The sequence below is a fragment of the Oncorhynchus gorbuscha genome, linkage group LG22 (genome assembly GCF_021184085.1).
Source record: "Oncorhynchus gorbuscha isolate QuinsamMale2020 ecotype Even-year linkage group LG22, OgorEven_v1.0, whole genome shotgun sequence".
NCBI classification, from domain to species: domain Eukaryota; kingdom Metazoa; phylum Chordata; class Actinopteri; order Salmoniformes; family Salmonidae; genus Oncorhynchus; species Oncorhynchus gorbuscha.
Window position 1 is genome coordinate 10,522,651 of NC_060194.1, and position 22,595 is coordinate 10,545,245.

Consider the following 22,595-nt stretch of genomic DNA (forward strand, 5'->3'; position numbering starts at 1 on the left):
ACGCGCTCTCACCACTGGTGTCCCCCAGGGCTCTGTTCTAGGCCCTCTCCTATTCTCGCTATACACCAAGTCACTTGGCTCTGTCATAACCTCACATGGTCTCTCCTATCATTGCTATGCAGACGACACACAATTAATCTTCTCCTTTCCCCCTTCTGATGACCAGGTGGCGAATCGCATCTCTGCATGTCTGGCAGACATATCAGTGTGGATGACGGATCACCACCTCAAGCTGAACTTCGGCAAGACGGAGCTGCTCTTCCTCCCGGGGAAGGACTGCCCGTTCCATGATCTCGCCATCACGGTTGACAACTCCATTGTGTCCTCCTCCCAGAGCACTAAGAATCTTGGCGTGATCCTGGACAACAAACTGTCGTTCTCAACTAACATCAAGGCGGTGGCCCGTTCCTGTAGGTTCATGCTCTACAACATCCGCAGAGTACGACCCTGCCTCACACAGGAAGCGGCGCAGGTCCTAATCCAGGCACTTGTCATCTCCCGTCTGGATTACTGCAACTCGCTGTTGGCTGGGCTCCCTGCCTGTGCCATTAAACCCCTACAACTCATCCAGAACGCCGCAGCCCGTCTAGTGTTCAACCTTCCCAAGTTCTCTCACGTCACCCCGCTCCTCCGCTCTCTCCACTGGCTTCCAGTTGAAGCTCGCATCCGCTACAAGACCATGGTGCTTGCCTACGGAGCTGTGAGGGGAACGGCACCTCAGTACCTCCAGGATCTGATCAGGCCCTACACCCAAATAAGGGCACTGCGTTCATCCACCTCTGGCCTGCTCGCCTCCCTACCACTGAGGAAGTACAGTTCCCGCTCAGCTCAGTCAATACTGTTCGCTGCTCTGGCTCCCCAATGGTGGAACAAACTCCCTCACGACGCCAGGACAGCGGAGTCAATCACCACCTTCCGGAGACACCTGAAACCCCACCTCTTTAAGGAATACCTAGGATAGGATAAAGTAATCCTTCTCACCCCCCCCCCCCTTAAAATATTTAGATGCACTATTGTAAAGTGGTTGTTCCACTGGATGTCATAAGGTGAATGCACCAATTTGTAAGTCGCTCTGGATAAGAGCGTCTGCTAAATGACTTAAATGTAAATGTAAATAAAGCTAGATTCTTACACAACAGCGAACCACACGGGTTCACCTATCAACAGTTCAGCAGGAAACAGTAGTCCGAGTCAATGCTGAGAAGACTATATTAGCAGTATTACGACATCGTAAGGAAGAATGAAAAGTGAGGCGGGAGGGAGCGACAGCACCTTATAAAGGAGAGGGGTTCCCCCTTATTGGCGGTCGCTGCAGTCTATGACAGACGTTGTGTGATAGGAGTTCCTTGTTGACTACACCCAACGGAGATGTACCCATACTGAGTGATCAAGCAATTATTTGAAATAAAATATCTAATGCACAAGTAGCAACTACAAGGGCATCAGAAATGTGATACCTCGGCTCTTTCTGTCCATTTCTATTTGGCTGACAAGTGAAATACAGTACCACCTCAAATATGAAAAGCAAAATGGTAACAAGTGAAAAGCAGTGGATAACAACGTAAGTTGTGATAAACCTCCCTTAGTTATGCTCAACTTGGTCCTCTTCTCACACTAGTGCCAATGTGATTCAGGCCATCGGAAAAGAAACGGTGATGCTTGATAAGTTTACACTTCACTACTTAAGAGTCTAAACAAGTTGCACAACAACCTGCATTTTTTTAAAGGAGAGTTGAGATAATAGTCTTCCATATAATGTGCTCTTACATGGCAGAATCTTATCACTCACAGTGATTCGTTCAGATATAATTTTTTATCTTGTTTGCATCTGAAAACCAGCTACCATTGGTGGCATATTACAGCTGAAATGTCATTTCATGGATAAATTGCCAAAGTGACGCTAGGCTGCCATCCTTTTAAAAATTGTATCTACAAATAGGATTCGGAGCGATTTTTCAAGGTTTGTTAAACTGGAATTTAGGCTTTACTTCAGCTGTTCTGGAAAATCATAAGGTAAAGGGGAGGGTTATAACTCCTAGTTGTTCAACTAAGTAAACCGCTTAGATGTTGACCAGCACTAAAACATGTTGTACAAAATTGATGGATTGAAATTAAAATGACAATTTCGGAAGGGAACCTAAAGTAAAATACTGGTCAACTTCATGGCAAAAATCAGAGCACCAATAAATACAACTAGTGTGAGTTAGACAGCGAGGTTAAGGGCACTGACGGAAATGTGACTGGCAAGATTTACCATGATAGGGCAGTTCTGAAAAGCAGATGAGTGATTATATGAGCTAAGACATGCTAATCTAGTATGGCAGGTGAGAGAAAGATAAACAGTTTCCCCTGCAGACATGATTTGAATCAGTTAATGTCTTCAAATGGGAGGCAAGACCAATGTAGTGTTGTAGCCCCTACTGTTTTCGTTCTTTACAAAAACCAAAGCATCCAACAGAAAGGCCAGCAGGATGCATGTGTAAAAAAAAGAAAAAGTTAAGGGATGAAGAATGGTAAGCACAAACTAGTCACAGCAGGACCATAAGCTCAATATCCACCAGACATGACAATGTTGCCATCAATCTTTCCCATTCTGAAGAGAGAAAGCAAACTGTGTCGACCATTTCTTGACAAACTAATTTCCCTACTACCACACTATCCCATAGCTCTTAGAAAGGGGCTGCTGGTGAAGGGAGGTGGGATGAACACACTTCACAGCTGGGGCCTCGCCTTGGGCTCCCACACCCCAAAAGTAGCCCTCTCCCCTCAGACACAAGCCCTCAACACCTCAGGCCGGGTTTCACCAACGCAGTCGGTGACTTTGGCAGCAGCTCTACAGCCGGTCAATCCGAAAGGCGTCTTCAGTGGCAGGGTCAGTGAGGACCATGTCAGGGTCATTGAGCATGTGCAGCCCGTCCAGGGTCAGCGGGTCGATCTTCAGCTCGTCTAGGGGAAACTGAGAGTCCGCATCGAAGCTGATGTCAGCTGACAGAGAGCTAGAAGACAACCCCTTGGACAATCTGGGTGGAGACTCTCCTGTGGCTAAAACAGACATGGGTAGAGAGATGAGGAGAGGTCAGAGTCTTCCAGTTGCATTTACTCCACATAAAGAACATGATCTCATTACTTATTTCAAGGAATAGCCAATAACAACAGGTGCCAAGCAAAATCAAATCCAAATAAATGCAGAAAGCCTCTACTTTTAATGACCTTTGCTAAAGTTAGGAATGAAGGTACAGTCATGACTGCAATTATTTGCACCCTTGATAAAGATGAGCAAGAAAGTCTACAAATACTGAGCTATATTCTATGATCCGGAAAAAATATTTTGTTTAAAAATAAAAAAATTCTCAAAAAGATAGGAGTGATAATTATTGGCACCCCTGTTTTCAATAATCTGGCACCCTCCCCTTCAGAGGATAAGAGCACAGAGCCTTTTTCAAAAATGTTTTGTGAGATTGGAGAACACATTGGGAGGGATCTTAGACCATTCCTTCATACAGAATCTTTCTAGATTCTTGATATTCTTTTTCTGTCCTTATGGACTCCCCTCTTCAATTCAAACCACAGGTTTCCAATGTGGTTAAAGTCCAGAGAGAGATGTTGATTTTGTGGTCAATTAACCATTTCTTTGTGGATTTTGATGTGTGCTTGGGATTATTGTCTTGCTGGAAGATCCACATGCGGCTAAGTTTCAGCCTCCTGGCAGAGGAAACCAGGTTTTTGGCTAAAATGATGGTACTGAGGAATGTTCATGATGTCGTTGACCTTAAAGGCCCAAGGAAGCAAAATAGCCACATAAAAAAAATCAAAGATTCTGTATTTTACAGTAGGTATGGGGTTCTTTCATCATTCTTTCGACGACTGGTGTACGTCACCAAAGAGCTCTATTTCCATGTCATCCAACAAATGTAAAAGCCTATAGTTTGCTAAACAGCATTGGCACTTGAATGGAACTGCTGACGGGTGAGTTCAACAAGGTTCCCGCTTGTGGCGAACATGTTACTTAGTAACAATTTCTGTTGAACAATTTAAATGAACAACAAATCTTACGGTGAAGCCACAAACGGCTACTTTTTGTGTGGATTACTGTGGCTTTCTAACAGCAATATTCAAACTGCCAATTACTTTGCTATTCTTACTACATGTAATAGAAACCATACGTCAGAATTATTATTTGAAGCGGCAGTTTAGAATTGAAACAGACATGTTCGCCACACACTACCTTCTCATACTGTTAGCTAACGTTGTCAACGAACAGAAAACAAATGGAATGCATTAGCTAATGATTGCAAACGTTCGCAAACTATTTCACTTGTTTAATGCACCTCAGATTACAGGTTTTTCTGCCATTGAATTCCTCAGGCAGTATAAACAAACGGAAATACATTTTCTGGATGGAAAAACACTTCCATTGTAAACATAAACAACTAAAACCAGATTGTGCCTTCAACAAGTACTCCACATTTTGTTACGTTACAGCCTTACTCTAAAATGTATGAAATAAAAACAATTCCTCAGCAATCTACACACAATACCCCATAATGACAAAGCAAAAACAGGTTTAGACTTTTTTGCAAATTCATTACAAAAAACAACAGATACCTTATGTACATAAATATTCAGACCCTTTGCTAGGAGACTCGAAATTGAGCTCAGGTCCATCCTCTTTCCATTGATCATCCTTGATATGTTTCTACAACTTGATTGGAGTCCACCTGTGGTACTCAATTGATTGACATGATTTGGAAAGGCACACACCTGTCTATATAAAGGTCCCACAGTTGACAGTGCATCAGAGCAAAAACCAAGCCATGAGGTCGGAGAAATTGTCCATTGAGCTCTGAGAAAGGATTGTGTCGAGGCAAAGATCTGCGGAAGGGTACCAAAACATGTCTGCAGCATTGAAGGTCCCCAAGAACACAGTGGCCTCCATTCTTAAATGGAAGAAGTTTGGAACCACCAAAACTCGTCTTAGAGCTGGCCGCCCGGCCAAACTGAGCAATCGGAGGAGAAGGGCCTTAGTCCGGGGTGTGACCAAGAACCCGATGACAGAGCTCTAGAGTTCCTCTATGGTGACAGGAGAACCTTCTAGACGGACAACCATCTCTGCAGCACTCCACCAATCAGGCCTTTATGGTAGAGTGGCCAGACGGAAGCCACTCCTCAGTAGAAGGCACATGACAGTGAGCTTGGAGTTTGCCAAAAGGCACCTAAAGGCTCTCAGACCATGAGAAACAAGATTCTCTGGTCTGAGGAAACCAAGATTGAACTCAAGCGTCACGTCTGGAGGAAACCTGGCACCATCCCTATGGTGAAGCATGGTGGTGGCAGCATCATGCTGTGGGGATGTTTTTCAGCGGCAGGGACTGGGAGAGTAGTCAGGATCGATGGAAAGATGAACGGAGCAAAGTACAGATAAATCCTTGTTGAAAACTTGCTCCAGAGCATTCAGGACCTCGGACTGGGGGCGAATGTTCCCCTTCCAACAGGACAACGACCCAAAGCGCACAGCCAAAATAACGCAGGAGTGGCTTCGGGACAAGCCCTCCGATTGTCCTTGAGTGGCCCAGCCAGAGCCCGGACTTGAACCCGATCAAACATCTCTGGAGAGACCTAAAAAAAGCTGTGAAGCAACATTCCCCATCCAACCTGACAGAGCTTGAGAGGATCTGCAGAGAAGAATGGGAGAAACTCACCAAATACAGGTGTGCCAAGCTTGTAGAGTAATAACCAAGAAGACTCGATGCTGTAATTGCGACCAAAGGTGCATCAACAAAGTACTGAGTAAAGGGTCTGAAAACTTGTGTAAAATATTATTTTTCCATTTGTATTTTTAATAAATGGGGTATTGTGTGTAGATTGGGGGGGAGACAATTTAATCAATTTTAGAATAAGGGTGTAACGTAACAAAATGTGGAAAATGTCAAGGGGTCTGAATACTTTCTGGAGGCACCGTATAAAGTATGAAGGAAAGATTATGAAACTATATATTTATTTTAAATTACAATCTCTGAGAACTAACAAATCACCAAAGTAAAAGCTAGACGGAAATATAGAATTTAAAATTCCAAAAACAATGAATTTAGCAGTCTAGATTTTGTTATTTTGTTTGAGCAAAATAACACAGCATTAGCCATGGCAAAATGCGTAGAAGCGCAGGAGATTAGCTTTAGAACTGCACAAATGTGTCTCAGAATTTTTTGAATTACAGGAAATTTGCTTAAAAATGCAAAAATGTCTCTACCACACAAAGATGGGGGTCTGAATTATTATTATTTTTATTCAGCCGGGTCGATGGGCCTACCACGCCCCCTGACATGCCCCATACTCAAACCACCATCTTATTTGCCCCAGAAAAAAATCCAACAAATGACCTGAAAGTACAGCTCTTTGGCACACAAATACGTGCAAGTGATCGGCAGGTGATCAGTGAGAAGAGAGTTGCCATGGATTGAGTAGCCTGGCGAGGTCATTTGTTTGATAATTTTTTGTTTAGGCGTGCCTTTTTATATTTGTCCCCACAAGAACAAATGGGTTGGGCTGGCCACCTTAAACAAAGCTCGCCCTGGTAAGTACTTTTTCTTCCTAGGTAGACACACTGACAACATCAGTCCGCTTAAACATTCAGACAGGTTATGGAACAGTTAGGCATGCCTTGGACCTGTAGACATAAGAGCCTTGTATGGAGAGAATGTTTACATTGACTGAACTCTATTCCACTGCCTAGCCTTTCTGAGGCTTGAGTGAGCCACCCGGTGAGTCAGAATAGTACCTGTGAGAATGATGTTGGGGATGTTGCCATGGCTACTGTAGCCCAGCTGCTGGGAGTCTTGCAGGTTGCCGTGGCTTCCCGTCAAACCCATCATCGCTGCTTGGGAGTAGCTGAGGGTTGAGCCCTGGCCGTACAGACTATTGCTGTCGATCATGTTGAACTGCTCCAGCTGTTTGAGGAACAGAGAAAACAGCAAATCAACATACCAGGAGGTTAGCCAACACTCAACAACAAGGGTTCATTTCTGTACACAAATGGTCAATATAAAGATATAGTACAATGGGGAAAAAACTGGGAGGCATATTATTCTATTGCGCTTTGTTTCCCAATATTGTCAGAATGGATCAATAGATAGCCCATCACATCAAAAGTGTCTTATCCAATATAAAGATCCAGTTCAAAGTAAAAACTGGATACCTGTTGTGTTGTGAGGCAAACATATTGGAAACTATTGCCATATAAACAAGTATCTAATATTAACTTGCATAACTAGTCCTGAGGCAGACTGTTAAACTTAACTTACCTGTTGGGAGAGAGCACTGGTCTGTCTGGATGCGAGTTGCTGGTCATAGAAGTCTGCAAATACACTGCCCAATATGGAGTTGTGCTAGAACACAAGTATATCCCCTCTTTTTGTTAAAAACAACACCAGGATATTAATTCACAAGTATAAAATATGGGAGAAGAGCAGACACAGAGAGCATTTGAATCACACCACAACTCTGTAACTGAATAATTTCACAATTCATAAGACATTCCTATCAAACGATTGAGTTTTGCTTTCCATTGAGCTCCAGGCAACACAGAAAACACTGCACACATCTGCAATCCTGCAAACAAACCATAACATACTGTAGCCCGGTCTAGATTAAGCATGATACAGTACAAGCACAGCAGGATTCATGTTTCACAAGCCCATCAATTAATTCACTGTGCATTCAACCTCAATCTCCTCCATTAGTTGATTAAGTCATCATAGTAACCGCTTCACATCTATGCCCATCTCATCTTTCAAGATTACTCCACAGATCAATTGCATTTACCTGTTGTTTTTCTGATGTTCATGTAAGTGCCCAACCAGCCAATGTCAACATGTACTGAATACTAGGACCTACTTGAAAGCACTTAATAAATGTTATCAACCCACAACCAATAATGTTGTAGGGAGTCTTTCAAAAGGGTTGCAGTTACCATGTAAGCTTTAGTACTGAGAATTCTGATGAACTTTAAATAAATAAATACAACGATATGAAATCATATGGAAATCCCTTTTCTGAGTAAAGCTAGAATTTATAAAACATTCAATCGTCCAGTAATGCTCTTCGAGTTTTAATTGCATATCCTTATTAAACCCGAAAAGAGTAACCTCTTTCATCGTCCGCCTTAATGTATAAATAATAGGAGCATTTTCACAGGCAGACTCAGTAAGGCAGACTTCGCCATGCCCCTTTAAGTTCAGAACCACATCTGTGCCCTGCCAAAAGAACAGCGGGGAAGAACATGATAATAGCACATTGACTGTCAGCTACACTGCAGGTTAGCCATCTAGATGAGAGAAAGAATCGATGGGCAAAGCCAACAGAAGCACAAACGAATGAACAAATACAACAAATGTAGCTACTCAATGAAAGATTTCCCCTAACAAGATATGACTTAGTTATTCAATGCTGTAAGTGTAGGCCTATATAATACATTTACATTGAACTTACAATGTTCATCTAGCCTACAGGCCCTCGTAGAGGGACACTGCTCCTTCTTGATTTTTCACAATAAACAAGTGATTCAACTCTAGCAAGGAAAAAAGGTGGCTCAGGTGGCTAAGTGTTAACTACTAAGTACATTTTCCTTACTCAACTAACTAACTAAAGTTTATAAATTTAGTGACTATGCTACGAGGCCACTTAGGATGCAGACACAGAGAAGCAGCAAAGGGGACGGGGTCAGTGACATTGCGAGACACCACGATGGGGGTGGCAGGGGGTTGAAGACACAAGAGCAGCCAGTAGGGGCAGCCAAGAGGCCCAGCTGATGACGAAAACAGAACTACGATGGAGGAACAGTATATACAGTCAGCAGGTTTTGGTCACACGCCCTTACTTGAGGCGAGCCTCCAGGTGAGAAGCCTTGATTGGAGACTGGAGAGGTTGGAGACTGATTGGCTGAAGACCCAGCCCTACTGCGGTACTGTTGGGGGAAAGAGCCCTAATACAGGACATTTTAGTTAGACTGACCGACTGACTGTCCCTTCTGAGAAGGTATGCTGTGTGTGTCCCAGCCTGCCTATGAGGACACATACACACAGAGGATGGGGCTCATGTCTTTCCTACATTTTTGCTAAACATGCCCTGTATTAGTTATTAGTTGACTTGTACCATCATCATGGCCTTGATTTAACCTAACTGTATAAAGAGACCAGAATTAGGCTAACAATCAAACGTTTTAATGGAATCCCTCAGACACTGTGGCTTCAATGATCAAAAATAATGTTATGTAAGGGTTTGTTCCTCCTTTAGGGTGTGTACTGTGCAAATAGCTGACTCACTAGCTAGCCATTTGGGGTCATTCTTCAACAAGATAACTGAGTAATCAACTGGCATTTACAGTAGTAGCTCTCTCCTCTCGGTTTGTCTTCTGCTCAAGACAAGACCACTGCAATCCACTTCCACAAGATCCAGCACATCACCAATACAATGGTCAAATTCCATCTTCACGCAATAGAAGATTAGTTGACTGTATGTTTACTCAAACAAAAGCTAAGTTGACACATGATCACCCAATGTGATGTGATGAATCACGTCAGTATTGACAGACACTCATATTTTATCTCTGAGTTCACTACTGAGGTATACAGTATGTGGGTCTTTCTATAAATAAATGGAGCCAATGTGTGACATTGGGATAAACTATTTAAAATGGTTTGAAACAAAAATATGCTATCCATTCATGTTTTTTTCTTATATCTGAGAATTAACCAATAATATCAGGCCACACCCGGCCATGGTTACAGACACCTGTGTGTTCTTTGACACGTTATGAACTAGTGACCCGCAGTGTTTGTCATTATACCCTGATGAAGACAGCTTGTCTGTCGAAACGTTGGTGATTAAATTATTTCAACTGAGCTCCTAGAGTGTGGGGCTCTCCTTTTCTTTTCCAAGTGTTCTACTCCGCTAGCCAGCACCTCACCTAAACAGGTGTGCGTTTCTTTCGCCACTAGATTGAAACAAAAATCAAACAGATTTTCATGCAGTTCCACATACTTCGAGGAATAATTAATCCATTACTCCATCTATATAACAGGCCTAGGACTATACATAATAGGCCTAGGACTATACATCATTTAAGCAGAGTTCATTCAAATGCAGGGACTTTTCCAAAGCACTTAAATGTAATTGTCTAGGACCTCAATGTTATACAATCGTATAATTTATATTATGAACTGGGTGGTTCGAGCCCTGAATACTGATTGGCTGCATGCTTTGTTTTACACAGGTATGACAAAACATTTATTTTCACTGTTCTAATTATGTTGGTAACCAATTTATAATAGCAATAGCTCCGTATCGTGTCGTTACAAGAACAGCCCTTAGCACTGGTATATTGGCCACAGCCCCTCGTACCTTATTGCTTAAGTATACCATGAAATTGTTGAATACTCGTTTCTGATTGGCTTGAAGGGCATTCTAGAGTGTGCATTATGTAAGGGACAGTCAACGAGGGGCTACGCTTTCTATGAAAAACGGTGAACGACGTGGAAGGTGTGTTCCACGACACGCTAACGTTCAACGGAATTGCATTATTTTCCAGAGAAAGCATAACGTTAGATCCCCGGGTTGATTATCCCTATATTATACTGTAACGACCTTGGGTTTTCCTTCACTACCCGCTCTATGAAACAGCAGAGGGCAGGTGGATGTTGAACACATTTCTACCAGCAAATGAACACATTTCTTCCGGGCAAATGTGTTACTTACTCCTGAGGTGCTGACTTGCTGCACCCTCGACAACTATTGTGATTATTATTATTATTCTTATTTGACTATGCTGGTCATTTATGAACATTTGAACATCTTGGCCATGTTGTGTTATAATCTCCACCCGGCACAGCCAGAAGAGGACTGGCCACCCCTTATAGCCTGGTTCCTCTAGGTTTCTTCCTCGGTTTTGGCCTTTCTAGGGAGTTTTTCCTAGCCACCGTGCTTCTACACCTGCATTGCTTACTGTTTGGGGTTTTAGGCTGGGTTTCTGTACAGCACTTTGATATAGCAGCTGATGTAAGAAGGGCTATATAAATACATTTGATTTGTTAAATTATAGCAATGGTATAATAGGGATAAACAACTCGGGGCTCTATGCGTTCTGTGGAAGATTACTTCCACAATGCACTAACACCTCCCACATCTTTCATTATTTTCCATAGAGTGCACAGCGCCTTGTTGATGATTGTACATATAGGGCTTAACAGATTTTCCTGTCGCCTACATTATATGGCCGGCGCATGCACACAAAATAAATCCATGAACAGCGGTAATCTCACCATAACTGTTTTTATAATGAGAAAGTACCCAAAAAACGGGCTCATTTTTTAAATGGAAGGATTTGCATGGAAAGCCAAGTTGAAGCCAACAGATATTGTCGTCCTCATAATAACCACACATGGTTTTATCGCAACAGAGTAGCAAGACCCTTGCAACAGAAACTGATGCATTCGTATTGTAATACTATTCAATGAAGCATCTACTTACACATGGGCACTAAAACCTCTAAGTTCAGCACGGTTGGGGCGATGCTAAAGAAATGTTTGACACTTAAATTCCAGAGCATTTCTCTACCGAATGCTCCTAAAGCAGAAAAAAACCTACTTTAAGAAGTAGGCTAGTTCCTCTGACCTCAAGATCAAACCAAAGATTAAATTGTGTTCCATAGTGTAGGAATACTAAGTGGGTTTGAGTACTATATTGTCCTACAGACATAGTGTAGGATAGGGAAACGTTTGAAGAGGGAACGGTTTGATTAGGTAAGCTTACCGAGTTCATATCCATGGAGTTCTGTGTCTGGATGGAGGAGGTGTTCAGAGGGGAGGGGAGCTGAACCAGCCTGGTCAGTCCTTGAGTGGTCTGTTGCTGCTGCTGAGAAGAGGACTGGCTGAAGAACGAATACTGGGACAACTGCGCTTCCAGAGTCATGGCATCGATGGTCTCTGCCTGAGACAGATGGACATAGGGGTTTGAAATTAGTCAGTGTGGGGAAAAGGGAGAATTAGTCTACAAACTGTGATAGAAACATCTACTACAATCCTCCATTCTCTTACCTTTTAGTCATTTGGCAGGTGCTCTTATCCAGAGCAACTTTAAGTGCATTCAAATAGGGAGGATACAACTACAGAATACAATAATTGTCAATACACAAGGAAGGTTATTTAGAAATATGTAACAATCACAGTGCTAGAAGGGTAAAGTACGGTACGTGCTACCTGGGCGAGGGTGAGCGGTGGCGACAGGGTGGGGGAGAGCTGTAGGGAGTGGTGCTGGTGGGAGTCCTGGTTGACCATGTTGTCCTGCCTGCCTTGCTGGGAGGTGGTCTGTCCTGGTGGGACACAAAACAGCAAACATCCCCTTGAGAATTCCCACAGTTTCATAGAAAGCTAGAGAAATAGAGTCATAGATAGATACATTTTGGCACCATATGTTGTCACCATCTCCTCACACTTTTGAAAAATCAGGATTTCAAACCTGGTTTGCAAAACCCTGTATATCTATTGTTCTGGAAGGTGGAGGACAGAGGTCACCTTGGCTTGTGGAACTGAAACTGTGTGAGTGGCTGGGGGCCAAGTTTCCCTTGCTGTTGGAGGTGCTGAGGGTGGAGTCTTCGGGGTCCAGGGGGGTGGGCAGCGGAGGGGGGAACTGGATGTTGGTCAGATCAGGCAGGGAGCCACCGCCCGTGTCGTGGGCTGATGGCATCAGTGTCGCAGTCAGATCCTGATCCGGAGACGGGAATATACTGGAAATAGAAAAAGAGTTGATCGGTATCCCCATAATGATAGTTGAGGTAGTATCAACGATGCATCCGCAATCCAGGGTTGATATACTATGTTTTGGCCAATGAGAGGCTTTGACTCCACCGGTCAGCCATATTGGTACTCCTCAGAAGAAGCAGTCCCTCCATAGGAATTAATGGAATTCTACAGTATTTCAATTAAAAGGACACAATTACATGAATTTACAGTGCCTTCAGAAAGTAGTCATAGCCCTTGACTTATTCCACATTTTGTTGTGTTACTGACTGAATTCAAATTGATTTCTCACCCGTCTACACACAATACCCCATAATGACAAAGTGAAAACATGTTTTTTGAAAATGTTGCCAATTTATAGAAAATAAAATACAGAAATGTCTAATGTATTTAAGTATTCACATCCCTGTGTCAATACTCTGTAGAAGCACCGTTGGCAGTGATTACACCTGTGAGTTTTTCTGGGTAAGTCTCAATGAGCTTTCCACACCTGGATTGTGCAACAAATCGGCCATTATTCTTTTCAAAATTCTTCAAGCTCTGTGAAATTGGTTGTTGATCATTACTAGACAACCATTTTCAGGTCTTCCCATAAATGTTCAAGTAGATTTAAGTCTAAACTGTAACTCTGCCACTCAGGAACATTCAAGGTCTTCTTGGTAAGCAAATCCAGTGTAGATTTGGCCTTATGTTGTAGGTTATTGTCCTGCTCAACGGTGAATTAATCTCCCAGTGTCTGGTGGAAAGCAGACTGCAAATTATCTGGGTAGCCATTTGATTTGCTGTTCAGGAGTCGTAATGACTTGTTAGAAGCCTCATGGACCTAGACCTGGTGCTCCGGTACCGCTTGCGTGCGGTAGCAGAGAGAACAGTCTATGACTAGGGTGACTGAAGTCTTTGACAATTTTTAGGGCCTTCCTCTGAAACCGCCTGGTATAGAGTATAACATGACAAGCATACCCATAACATGACGCAGACACCACTATGCTTGAAAATATAGAGTGTTATTCAGTAATGTATTGTATTTGCCCCAAACATAAGGCTTTGTATTGAGGACAAAAATGAATTGCTTTGCCAATTTAGTTTGCAGTATTACTTTAATGCCTTGTTGCAAACAGGATGCATGTTTTAGAATATTTTTGTTCTGTACAGGCTTCCTTCTTTTCACTCTGTCAATTAGGTTCGTATTGTGGCGTAACTACAATATTGTGGATCTATCATCAGTTTTCTCCTGTCACAGCTATTAAACTCTAACTGTTTTAAAGTCACCATTGGTGACCACTCAACCAATCATGGTGAAATCCCTGAGTGGTTTCCTTCCTTTTCGACAACTGATGCCTATATCTCTGTAGCAACTGGGTGTATTGATACACCATCCAAAGTGTAATTAATAATTTCACCATGCTCAAAGGGATATTAAATGCCAGCTTTTTTGTTACCCATTTACCAATAGGTGCACTTCTTTGCAGGGCATTGGAAAACCTCACTGGTCTTTGTGGTTGAATATGTGTTTGAAATTCTGAGTGACCTTGACTGAGTGACCTTAGAGATATTTGTGTCGGGTACAGAGACGAGGTAGTCATTCAAAAAGCATGTTAAACACTATTATTGCACACAGAGTGAGTCCATGCAACTTATTATGTGACTTGTTAAGCACATTTTTACCCCTGAACTTATTTAGGTTTGCCATAACAAAGGGGTTGAATACTTATTGAATCAAGACCTTTCAGCTTTTCCATTTTTATTCATTTGTAAAATGTAGAAAACCCAAATTTCTCTTTTACATTCAATTCAGGCTGTAACAACAAAATGTGGAAAAATTCAAGGGGTGTGAATACTTTCTGAAGGCACGAAGTATTATTTTGTTGTAGTGGGGACTAACATTCAAGCTCTATAAAAAATGATAATTTAAGGAAAATGTGTTTAGTTTAAAAGTATTAAGGTGTCTATTAGAATAAACGTGGCAAAAAAAAATGCATTTCCATAGCTTCCAATGTTTTTTTACAATGGTGGGGGTGTGCTAAAATGGAGGCATGTTGGCTTCAACAAAAGTGCCCTGTCCGCCATCTAGTATACTGAATATATTTAAATCATTGGGTAGTATATGCACAGCCAGCCAATTTCACAGGCTGCTGCAGAGTATGTAAAACAACATAGAAAAATAAATCAGACCCCCCCCCTGGACTTCAGAAATATTTTGTCCATTGTGGATTTCCCTTGGAAATGTACACTACCGTTCAAAAGTTTGGGGTCACTTAGAAATGTCCTTGTTTTCCATGAAAACATACATGAAACGAATAGGAAATATGGTCAAGACGTTGACAAGGTTATAAATAATGATTTAATTGAAATAATTGTGTCCTTCAAACTTCGCTTTGTCAAAGAATCCTCAATTTGCAGCCATGCATATCTTTGGCATTCTAGTTGTCAATTTGTTGAGGTAATCTGAAGAGATTTCATCCCATGCTCCCTGAAGCACCTCCCACAAGTTCGATTGGCTTGATGGGCACTTCTTACGTACCATACGGTCAAGCTGCTCCCACAACAGCTCAGTAGGGTTGAGATCCGGTGACTCTGCTGGCCACACCATTATAGACAGAATACCAGCTGACTGCTTCTTACCTAAATAGTTCTTGCATAGTTTGGAGCTGTGCTTTGGGTCATTGTCCTGTTGTAGGAGGAAATGGTGGAACAAACTCCCTCACGACGCCAGGACAGCGGAGTCAATCACCACCTTCCGGAGACACCTGAAACCCCACCTCTTTAAGGAATACCTAGGATAGGATAAAGTAATCCTTCTCACCCCCCTTAAAAGATTTAGATGCACTATTGTAAAGTGGCTGTTCCACTGGATGTCATAAGGTGAATGCACCAATTTGTAAGTCGCTCTGGATAAGAGCGTCTGCTAAATGACTTAAATGTAAATGTGAAATTGACTCCAATTAAGCGCTGTCCACAGGGTATGGCATGGCGTTGCAAAATGGAGTGATAGCCTTCCGTCTTCAAGATCCCTTTTACCCTGTACAAAACTCCCACTTCACCACCACCAAAGCACCCCCAGACCATCACATTGCCTCCCCCATGCTTGACAGATGGCGTCAAGCACTACTCCAGCATTATTTCATTGTTTTCTGTGTCTCACGAATGTTCTTTGTGATCCGAACACCTCAAACTTGGATTTGTCTGTCCATAACACTTTTTTCCAATCTTCGTCTGTCCAGTGTCTCTGTTCTTTGCCAATTTTTTATCTTTACTTTTTATTGGCCAGTCTGAGATATGACTTTTTCTTTGCAACACTGCCTAGAAGGCCAGCATCCCGGAGTTGCCTCCTCATTGTTGACGTTGAGACTGGTTGTTTTGCGGGTACTATTTAATGAAGCTACCAGTTGAGGACTTGTGAGGAGTCTGTTTCTCAAACTAGACATTAATGTACTTGTCTTTTTTCTCCGTTGTGCACCGGGGCCTCCCACTCCTCTCTATTCTGGTTAGAGCCACTTTGCACTGTTCTGTGAAGGGAGTAGTACACAGCGTTGTATGAGATCTGCAGTTCCTTGGCAATTTCTCGCATGAAATAGCCTTCATTTCTCAGAACAAGAACAGACTGACGAATATCAGAAGAAAGTTATTTGTTACTGGCCATTTTGAGCATGTAGTCAAACCTACAAATGCTGACGCTCCAGATACTCAACTGGTCTAAAGAAGGCCAGTTTTATTGCTTCTTTAATTAGCACAACAGTTTTCAGCTGTGCTAACAATTGCAAAATTGTTTTCTAATGATCAATTAGCATGTTAAAATGATAAACTTGGATTAGCTAACACAACGTGCTATTGGAACACAGGAGTGATGGTTGCTGATAATGGGCCTCTGTACACCTATGTAGATATTCAAATTAAAATCAGCCATTTCCAGCTACAATAGTCATTTACAACATGAACAATGTCTACATTTACATTTACATTTGTCTACACTGTAATTCTGATCAATTTGATGTTATATTAATGGACAAAAAAAGTAGCTTTTCTTTCAAAATCAAGGAAATGTATTTTGAAAGGTAGTGTACATGGTCCTTCGAGCCGGATAGGAAGTTGAGCATCATGTTGTGCTGAGTGAATAGTCCTTTTTGAGGTCAGTTCGGTTAGAATATTCAAAAATAATTATGGTTTTCTATTTCGGTATCCATCTATTTTTTTTTTACATTAAATGCACTATGCATTACTGTGGGCTGAATGCTGTAACACAGAATAAAAATGTATTAAAACGTTTTTTTAAACTATTAAAATGGTAGTGACTACCCACTATTGCTTATTAACCATCATTTATTCACATTACTTTATTTTAATTAAACATTTTTTTATTTTATTTTTATTTGAGTAGTTCTTCAAAGTAAATAAGGTATACTTATAGGACTGCTGAATACCAACTATCAATCATTTAAAAACATGTATTTTCTGGTAGCAATACCTTGTAAAGCAACTGCTTTTATCCCTCTCAATCATGCAGTTGGTTTTCCCTCAGTCTGTCTTTTCCACACCATTCTTATTACAGCTCAGTGCTCAGCGCAATGGATTATGGTCATTGTCGTTAATTACCACTTTTTCTGAGCTAAACCATGTCGAATATTTTCCTCCCTACTACAATCACACACTTCATGCTTGATCTGATTCATCTCTACAGAAACTACACATTCAGCTCACAGAAGAAGAAAAAAACTAAATGGAATTCAAACAATGGAACCAACATCGGTCAATTAGTTGTTTTAAAAAGCAATAAATGAATTGCACACAAGCCCAAGGACAGGCTAATTGTCTCCAATTGATTTCACTCTTATAAGATCAGGACACATATCTGCTGATATCCCTGCAAGGGAATCTGTTCACATTCTAAAAATAACAATAACATAAAATCACACACAGCCAGAAATGGCTGGATCCACAACATTTCTCAAAGATCTCAAACTATTCCAAAATATCAGATGTCTACAGTTGAAAAAACATCAACTCATCACTAAACCACCATAATCTGTCACTTGTCACAGGCTATTGTAATCAGACATTCAAAGCTCACATGTAGTCAGGATATTTGTTTAAATGTTACAGCCTGTGGGACTCATTGAAGTACTCACTTGATTCCTGGGACCTTGGACCTTGATGAAGCATTCTAAGGGAAAATAAAAATTACAACTCAGAATAAAATACAACTCAGTTAGTGCTGTATAACAAAACAGTGGAGATACAGTTGAAGTCAGAAGTTTACATAAACTAGTTTTAAATTACTCCAACCTAAGTGTTTCAACCACTCCACAAATGTCTTGTTAACAAACTATAGTTTTGGCCAGTCGGTTAGGACATCTACAAAGTCATTTTTCTAACAATTGTTTACAGACAGATTATTTCACTGCATCACAATTCCAGTGGGTCAGAGGTTTACATACACTAAGTTGACTGTGCCTTTAAACAGCTTGGAAATGTACAGAAAATGATGTCATGGCTTTAGAAGCTTCTGATAGGCTAATTGACATTTGAGTCAATTGTGTACCTGTGAATGTATTTCAAGGTCTAACTTCAAACTCAGTGCCTCTTTGCTTGATATCATGGAAAAATCCAAAGAAATCAGCCAAGACCTCAGAACAAAAATTGTAGACCTCCACAAGTCTGGTTCATCCTTGGGAGCAATTTCCAAATGCCTGAAGGTACCACATTCATCTGTACAAACAATAGTATGCATGTATAAACACCATGGGACCACGCAGCAGTCATACCGCTCAGGAAGGAGACACATTGTCTCCTAGAGATGAACATATGTTTGTGCGAAAAGTGCAAATTAATCCCAGAACAGTAAAGGACCTTGTGAAGATGTTGGAGGAAACATGTACAAAAGTATCTACATCCACAGTAAAACGAGTCCTATATCGACATAACCTGAAAGGCTGCTCAGCAGGGAAGAAGCCACTGCTCCAAAACCTCCATAAAAAAAGACAGACTACGGTTTGCAACTGCACATGGGGACAAAGATGGTACTTTTTGGAGAAATGTCCTCTGGTCTGATGAAACAAAAATATAACTGTTTGGCCATCATGACCCTTGTTATGTTTGGAGGAAAAAGGGGGGGATGGTGGAAAATTGTGGATTTATTGAAGCAACATCAGTCAGGAAGTTAAAGCATGGTCTTCCAAATGGACACTGCCCCCAAGCATACTTCCAAAGTTGAGGCAAAATGGCTTAAGGACAACAAAGTCAAGGTATTGGAGTGGCTATCACAAAGCCCTGACCTCAATCCAATAGAAAATGTGTGGGCAGAACTGAAAAAGTGAGTGCGAGCAAGGAAGCCTACAAACCTGACTCAGTTACACCAGCTCTGTCAGGAGGAATGGGCCAAAATTCACCCAACTTATTGTGGGAAGCTTGTGGAAGGCTTCCCGAAATGTTTGGCCCAAGTTAAACAATTTAAAGGCAATACACTCTATTAGTATTTGGTAGCATGTAAACTTCTGACCCACTGGGAATGTGATGAAATAAATAAAAGCTGAAATATAAATAAACAATTCTCTCTATTATTCTGAAGTTTCACATTCTTAAAATAAAGTGGTGATCCTAACTGACCTAAGACAGGGAATTCTTATTAGGATTAAATGTCAGGAATTGTGAAAAACTGAGTTTAAATGTATTTGGCTAAGGTGTATGTAAACCTCCAACTTCAACTGTATATCACCAGATCTGGGTGAATTTCACCTTTTTACCATCCCAGTTCTGTTTCTGTTCATCTTTGTCCATATCTGATTCTGTGTCTTCTGGCCTTGGTACATGAAGCATAAGCACTGGGGAGATTGAGGAGAAGAAAGAGGGAGAGGGAGAGGGAGTTGGATTTATCTAAATTGTCACTTATCTGGAATTTAAAAGAGCTACAAATATACAGTACCAGTCAAAAGTTCGTAAAACACACCTACTCATTCCAGAGTTTTTATTTATTTAGATTATTTTCTACATTGTAGAATAATAGTGAAGACATCAACACTATGAAATAACATATGGAATCATGTAGTAACCAGAAACAAATCCAAATATATTTTATATTCTTCAAAGTAGCCACCCTTTGCCTTGATGACAGCTTTGCACACACTTGGCATTCTCTCAACCAGCTACATCAAGTAGTCACCTGGTATGCATTTCGATTAACAGATGTGCCTTATTAAAAGTTTGTTTGTGGAATTTATTTCCTTCTTAATGCTTTTGAGCCAATCAGTTGTTTTGTGACAAGGTAGGGGTGGAAAACAGAAGATCGCCCTATTTGGTAAAAGACCCAAGTCCATATTATGGCAAGAACAGCTCAAATAAGCAAAGAGAAACGACAGTCCATCATTACTTTAAGACATGAAGATAAGTTCTTGAAATGTTCCGTATTGACTTAGAAAGTTTCTTCAAGTGCAGTCGCAAAAACCATCAAGATCTATGATGAAACTGTCTCTCATGAGGTCCGCCACAGGAAAGGAAGACCCAGAGGATTTTTTATTTATTTCACCTTTATTTAACAAGGTAGGCCAATTCAGAACAAGTTCTCATTTACAACTGCGACCTGACCAAGATAAAGCAAAGCAGTGTGACAGAAACAGAGTTACACACGGAATAAACGTACAGTCATTAACACAATAGAAAAGTCTATATACAGTGTGGCAAATGAAGTAAGATTAGGGAGCTAAGGCAATAAATAGGCCATAGTGGCAAAATAATTACAATTGAGCAATTAAAAACACTGGAGTGATAGATGAGCAGAAGATGAATGTGCAAGTAGAGATACTGGTGTGCAAAGGAGCAAAACAATCAATAATATGGGGATGTGGTAGTTGGGTGTGCTATTTACAGATGGTCTATGTACAGGTGCAATGATCTGTAAGCTGCTCTGACAGCTGATACTTAAAGATAGTGAGGGAGATGTGTCTCCAGCTTCAGTGATTTTTGTCATTTGTTCCAGTCATTGGCAGCAGAGAACTGGAAGGAAATGCGGACCAAAGTAGGAGTTGGCTTTGGGGGTGACCAGTGAAATATACCTGCTGGAGCGTGTGCTACGGGTGGGTGCTGCTCCGGTGACCAGTGAAATATACCTGCTGGAGCGTGTGCTACGGGTGGGTGCTGCTCCGGTGACCAGTGAAATATACCTGCTGGAGCGTGTGCTACGGGTGGGTGCTGCTCCGGTGACCAGTGAAATATACCTGCTGGAGCGTGTGCTACGGGTGGGTGCTGCTCCGGTGACCAGTGAAATATACCTGCTGGAGAGTGTGCTACGGGTGGGTGCTGCTCCGGTGACCAGTGAGCTGAGAAGGCGGGCCTTTACCTAGCAAAGACTTATAGATGACCTGGAGCCAGTGGGTTTTTTGCGAACAAATATGAAGTGAGGGCCAGCAAATGAGAGCATACAGGTCGCAGTGGAGGGTAGTATATGGGGCTTTGATGACAAAACTGATGGCACTCTGATAGACTACATCCAGTTTGCTGAGTAGAGTGTAGGAGTCTATTTTGTAAATGATATTGCCGAAGTCAAGGATCGGTATGATAGTCAGTTTTACGAGGGTATGTGTGGCAGCCTGAGTGAAGCTTTGTTGCGAAATAGGAAGCCGATTCTAGATTTCATTTTGGATTGGAGATGCTTAATGTGAGTCAGGAAGGAGAGTTTAGGAAGGATAATTTCATTAGAGTTACAAGCCTCAGAAATTGCAACCCAAATAAATGCTTCAGAGTTCAACAGACACATCTCAACATCAATTGTTCAGAGGAGACTGTGTGAATGGTCGAATTGCTGCAAAGAAACCACTACTAAAAAGGACACTGATAAGAAGAAGAGACATGCTTGTGCCAAAAAACACAAGCAATGGACATTAGACTGGTGGAAATCTGTCCTTTGGTCTGAAGAGTCCAAATTTTAGATTTTTGGTTCCAACCGCTGTGTCTTTGTGAGACGCAGAGTAGGTGAACGGATGATCTCCGCATGTGTGGTTCCCACCGTGAAGCATGGATGAGGTGTGATGGTGCTTTGCCAGTGACACTGTCAGTGATTTATTTCAAATTTCAAAAAGCACACTTAACCAGCATGGCTACCACAGCAGCAATACACAATCACATCAAGTTTGCACTTAGTGGGACTATAATTTATTTTTCAACAGGACAATGACCCAACACACCTCCAGGCTGTGTAAGGGCTATTTGACCAAGAAGGAGAGTGATGCAGTGCTGCATCAGATAACCTGCCTACACCCAAATGAGATGGTTTGGGATGAGTTGGACCGCAGAGTGAAGGAAAAGCAGCCAACAAGTGCTCAGCAAATGTGGGAACGCCTTCAAGACTGTTGGAAAAGCATTCCAGGTGAAGCTGGTTGAGAGAATGCCAAGAGTGTGCAAATATATGTTTTCATTTGTTTAACACTTTTTTTGGTTAATACATAATTCCATACGTGTTATTTCATAGTGAAGACTTCAAAACTATTATTCTACAATGTAGAAAATAGTAAAAAATAAAGTAAAACCCTTGAATGAGGTGGTGTCCAAACTTTTGACTGGTACTGTATATATTGAAACTCCAGCATAGCCCCAAAATATTTTTGGTATCTCAGATTGTTTTGGCAATTCTCACATAGCAAACTTCATTGGGATAAAGAATGTTTGACATGCTTTTAACATTTGCAACACAAACCATTTTTTAGAAAATCATGATGAAAGTTGCCATTTTAGGCCCTTGTTAGGCCTAAAAATGTCTCCGGTAAGACTCTATGAACTGTGAACCGTACATGAAACAGACATCTTGATGTCATACCCCTCAGT

General features: G+C 41.5%; 1 protein-coding gene across 2 annotated transcripts in view; it reads right to left on the reverse strand.

The window, feature by feature from the left end:
- Window positions 1–1,012: 1,012 nt before the first annotated feature.
- Window positions 1,013–22,595, reverse strand: part of LOC124009163 (CREB-regulated transcription coactivator 1-like) — a 34,444-nt gene continuing 12,861 nt past the window's right edge. The window contains exons 6-14 of one of the 2 annotated variants that reach the window (XM_046320707.1): window positions 19,518–19,603; window positions 17,912–17,946; window positions 12,564–12,775; window positions 12,249–12,361; window positions 11,803–11,979; window positions 8,873–8,977; window positions 7,299–7,382; window positions 6,776–6,944; window positions 1,013–3,042 (exon numbers count right to left, since the gene is read on the reverse strand). In XM_046320707.1, the coding sequence (XP_046176663.1) occupies window positions 2,834–3,042; window positions 6,776–6,944; window positions 7,299–7,382; window positions 8,873–8,977; window positions 11,803–11,979; window positions 12,249–12,361; window positions 12,564–12,775; window positions 17,912–17,946; window positions 19,518–19,603 (1,190 nt within the window). In that variant the 3' untranslated portion in view covers window positions 1,013–2,833. The remainder of the gene's footprint in view (window positions 3,043–6,775; window positions 6,945–7,298; window positions 7,383–8,872; window positions 8,978–11,802; window positions 11,980–12,248; window positions 12,362–12,563; window positions 12,776–17,911; window positions 17,947–19,517; window positions 19,604–22,595) is intronic. The other variant, XM_046320708.1, reaches the window with a different exon arrangement.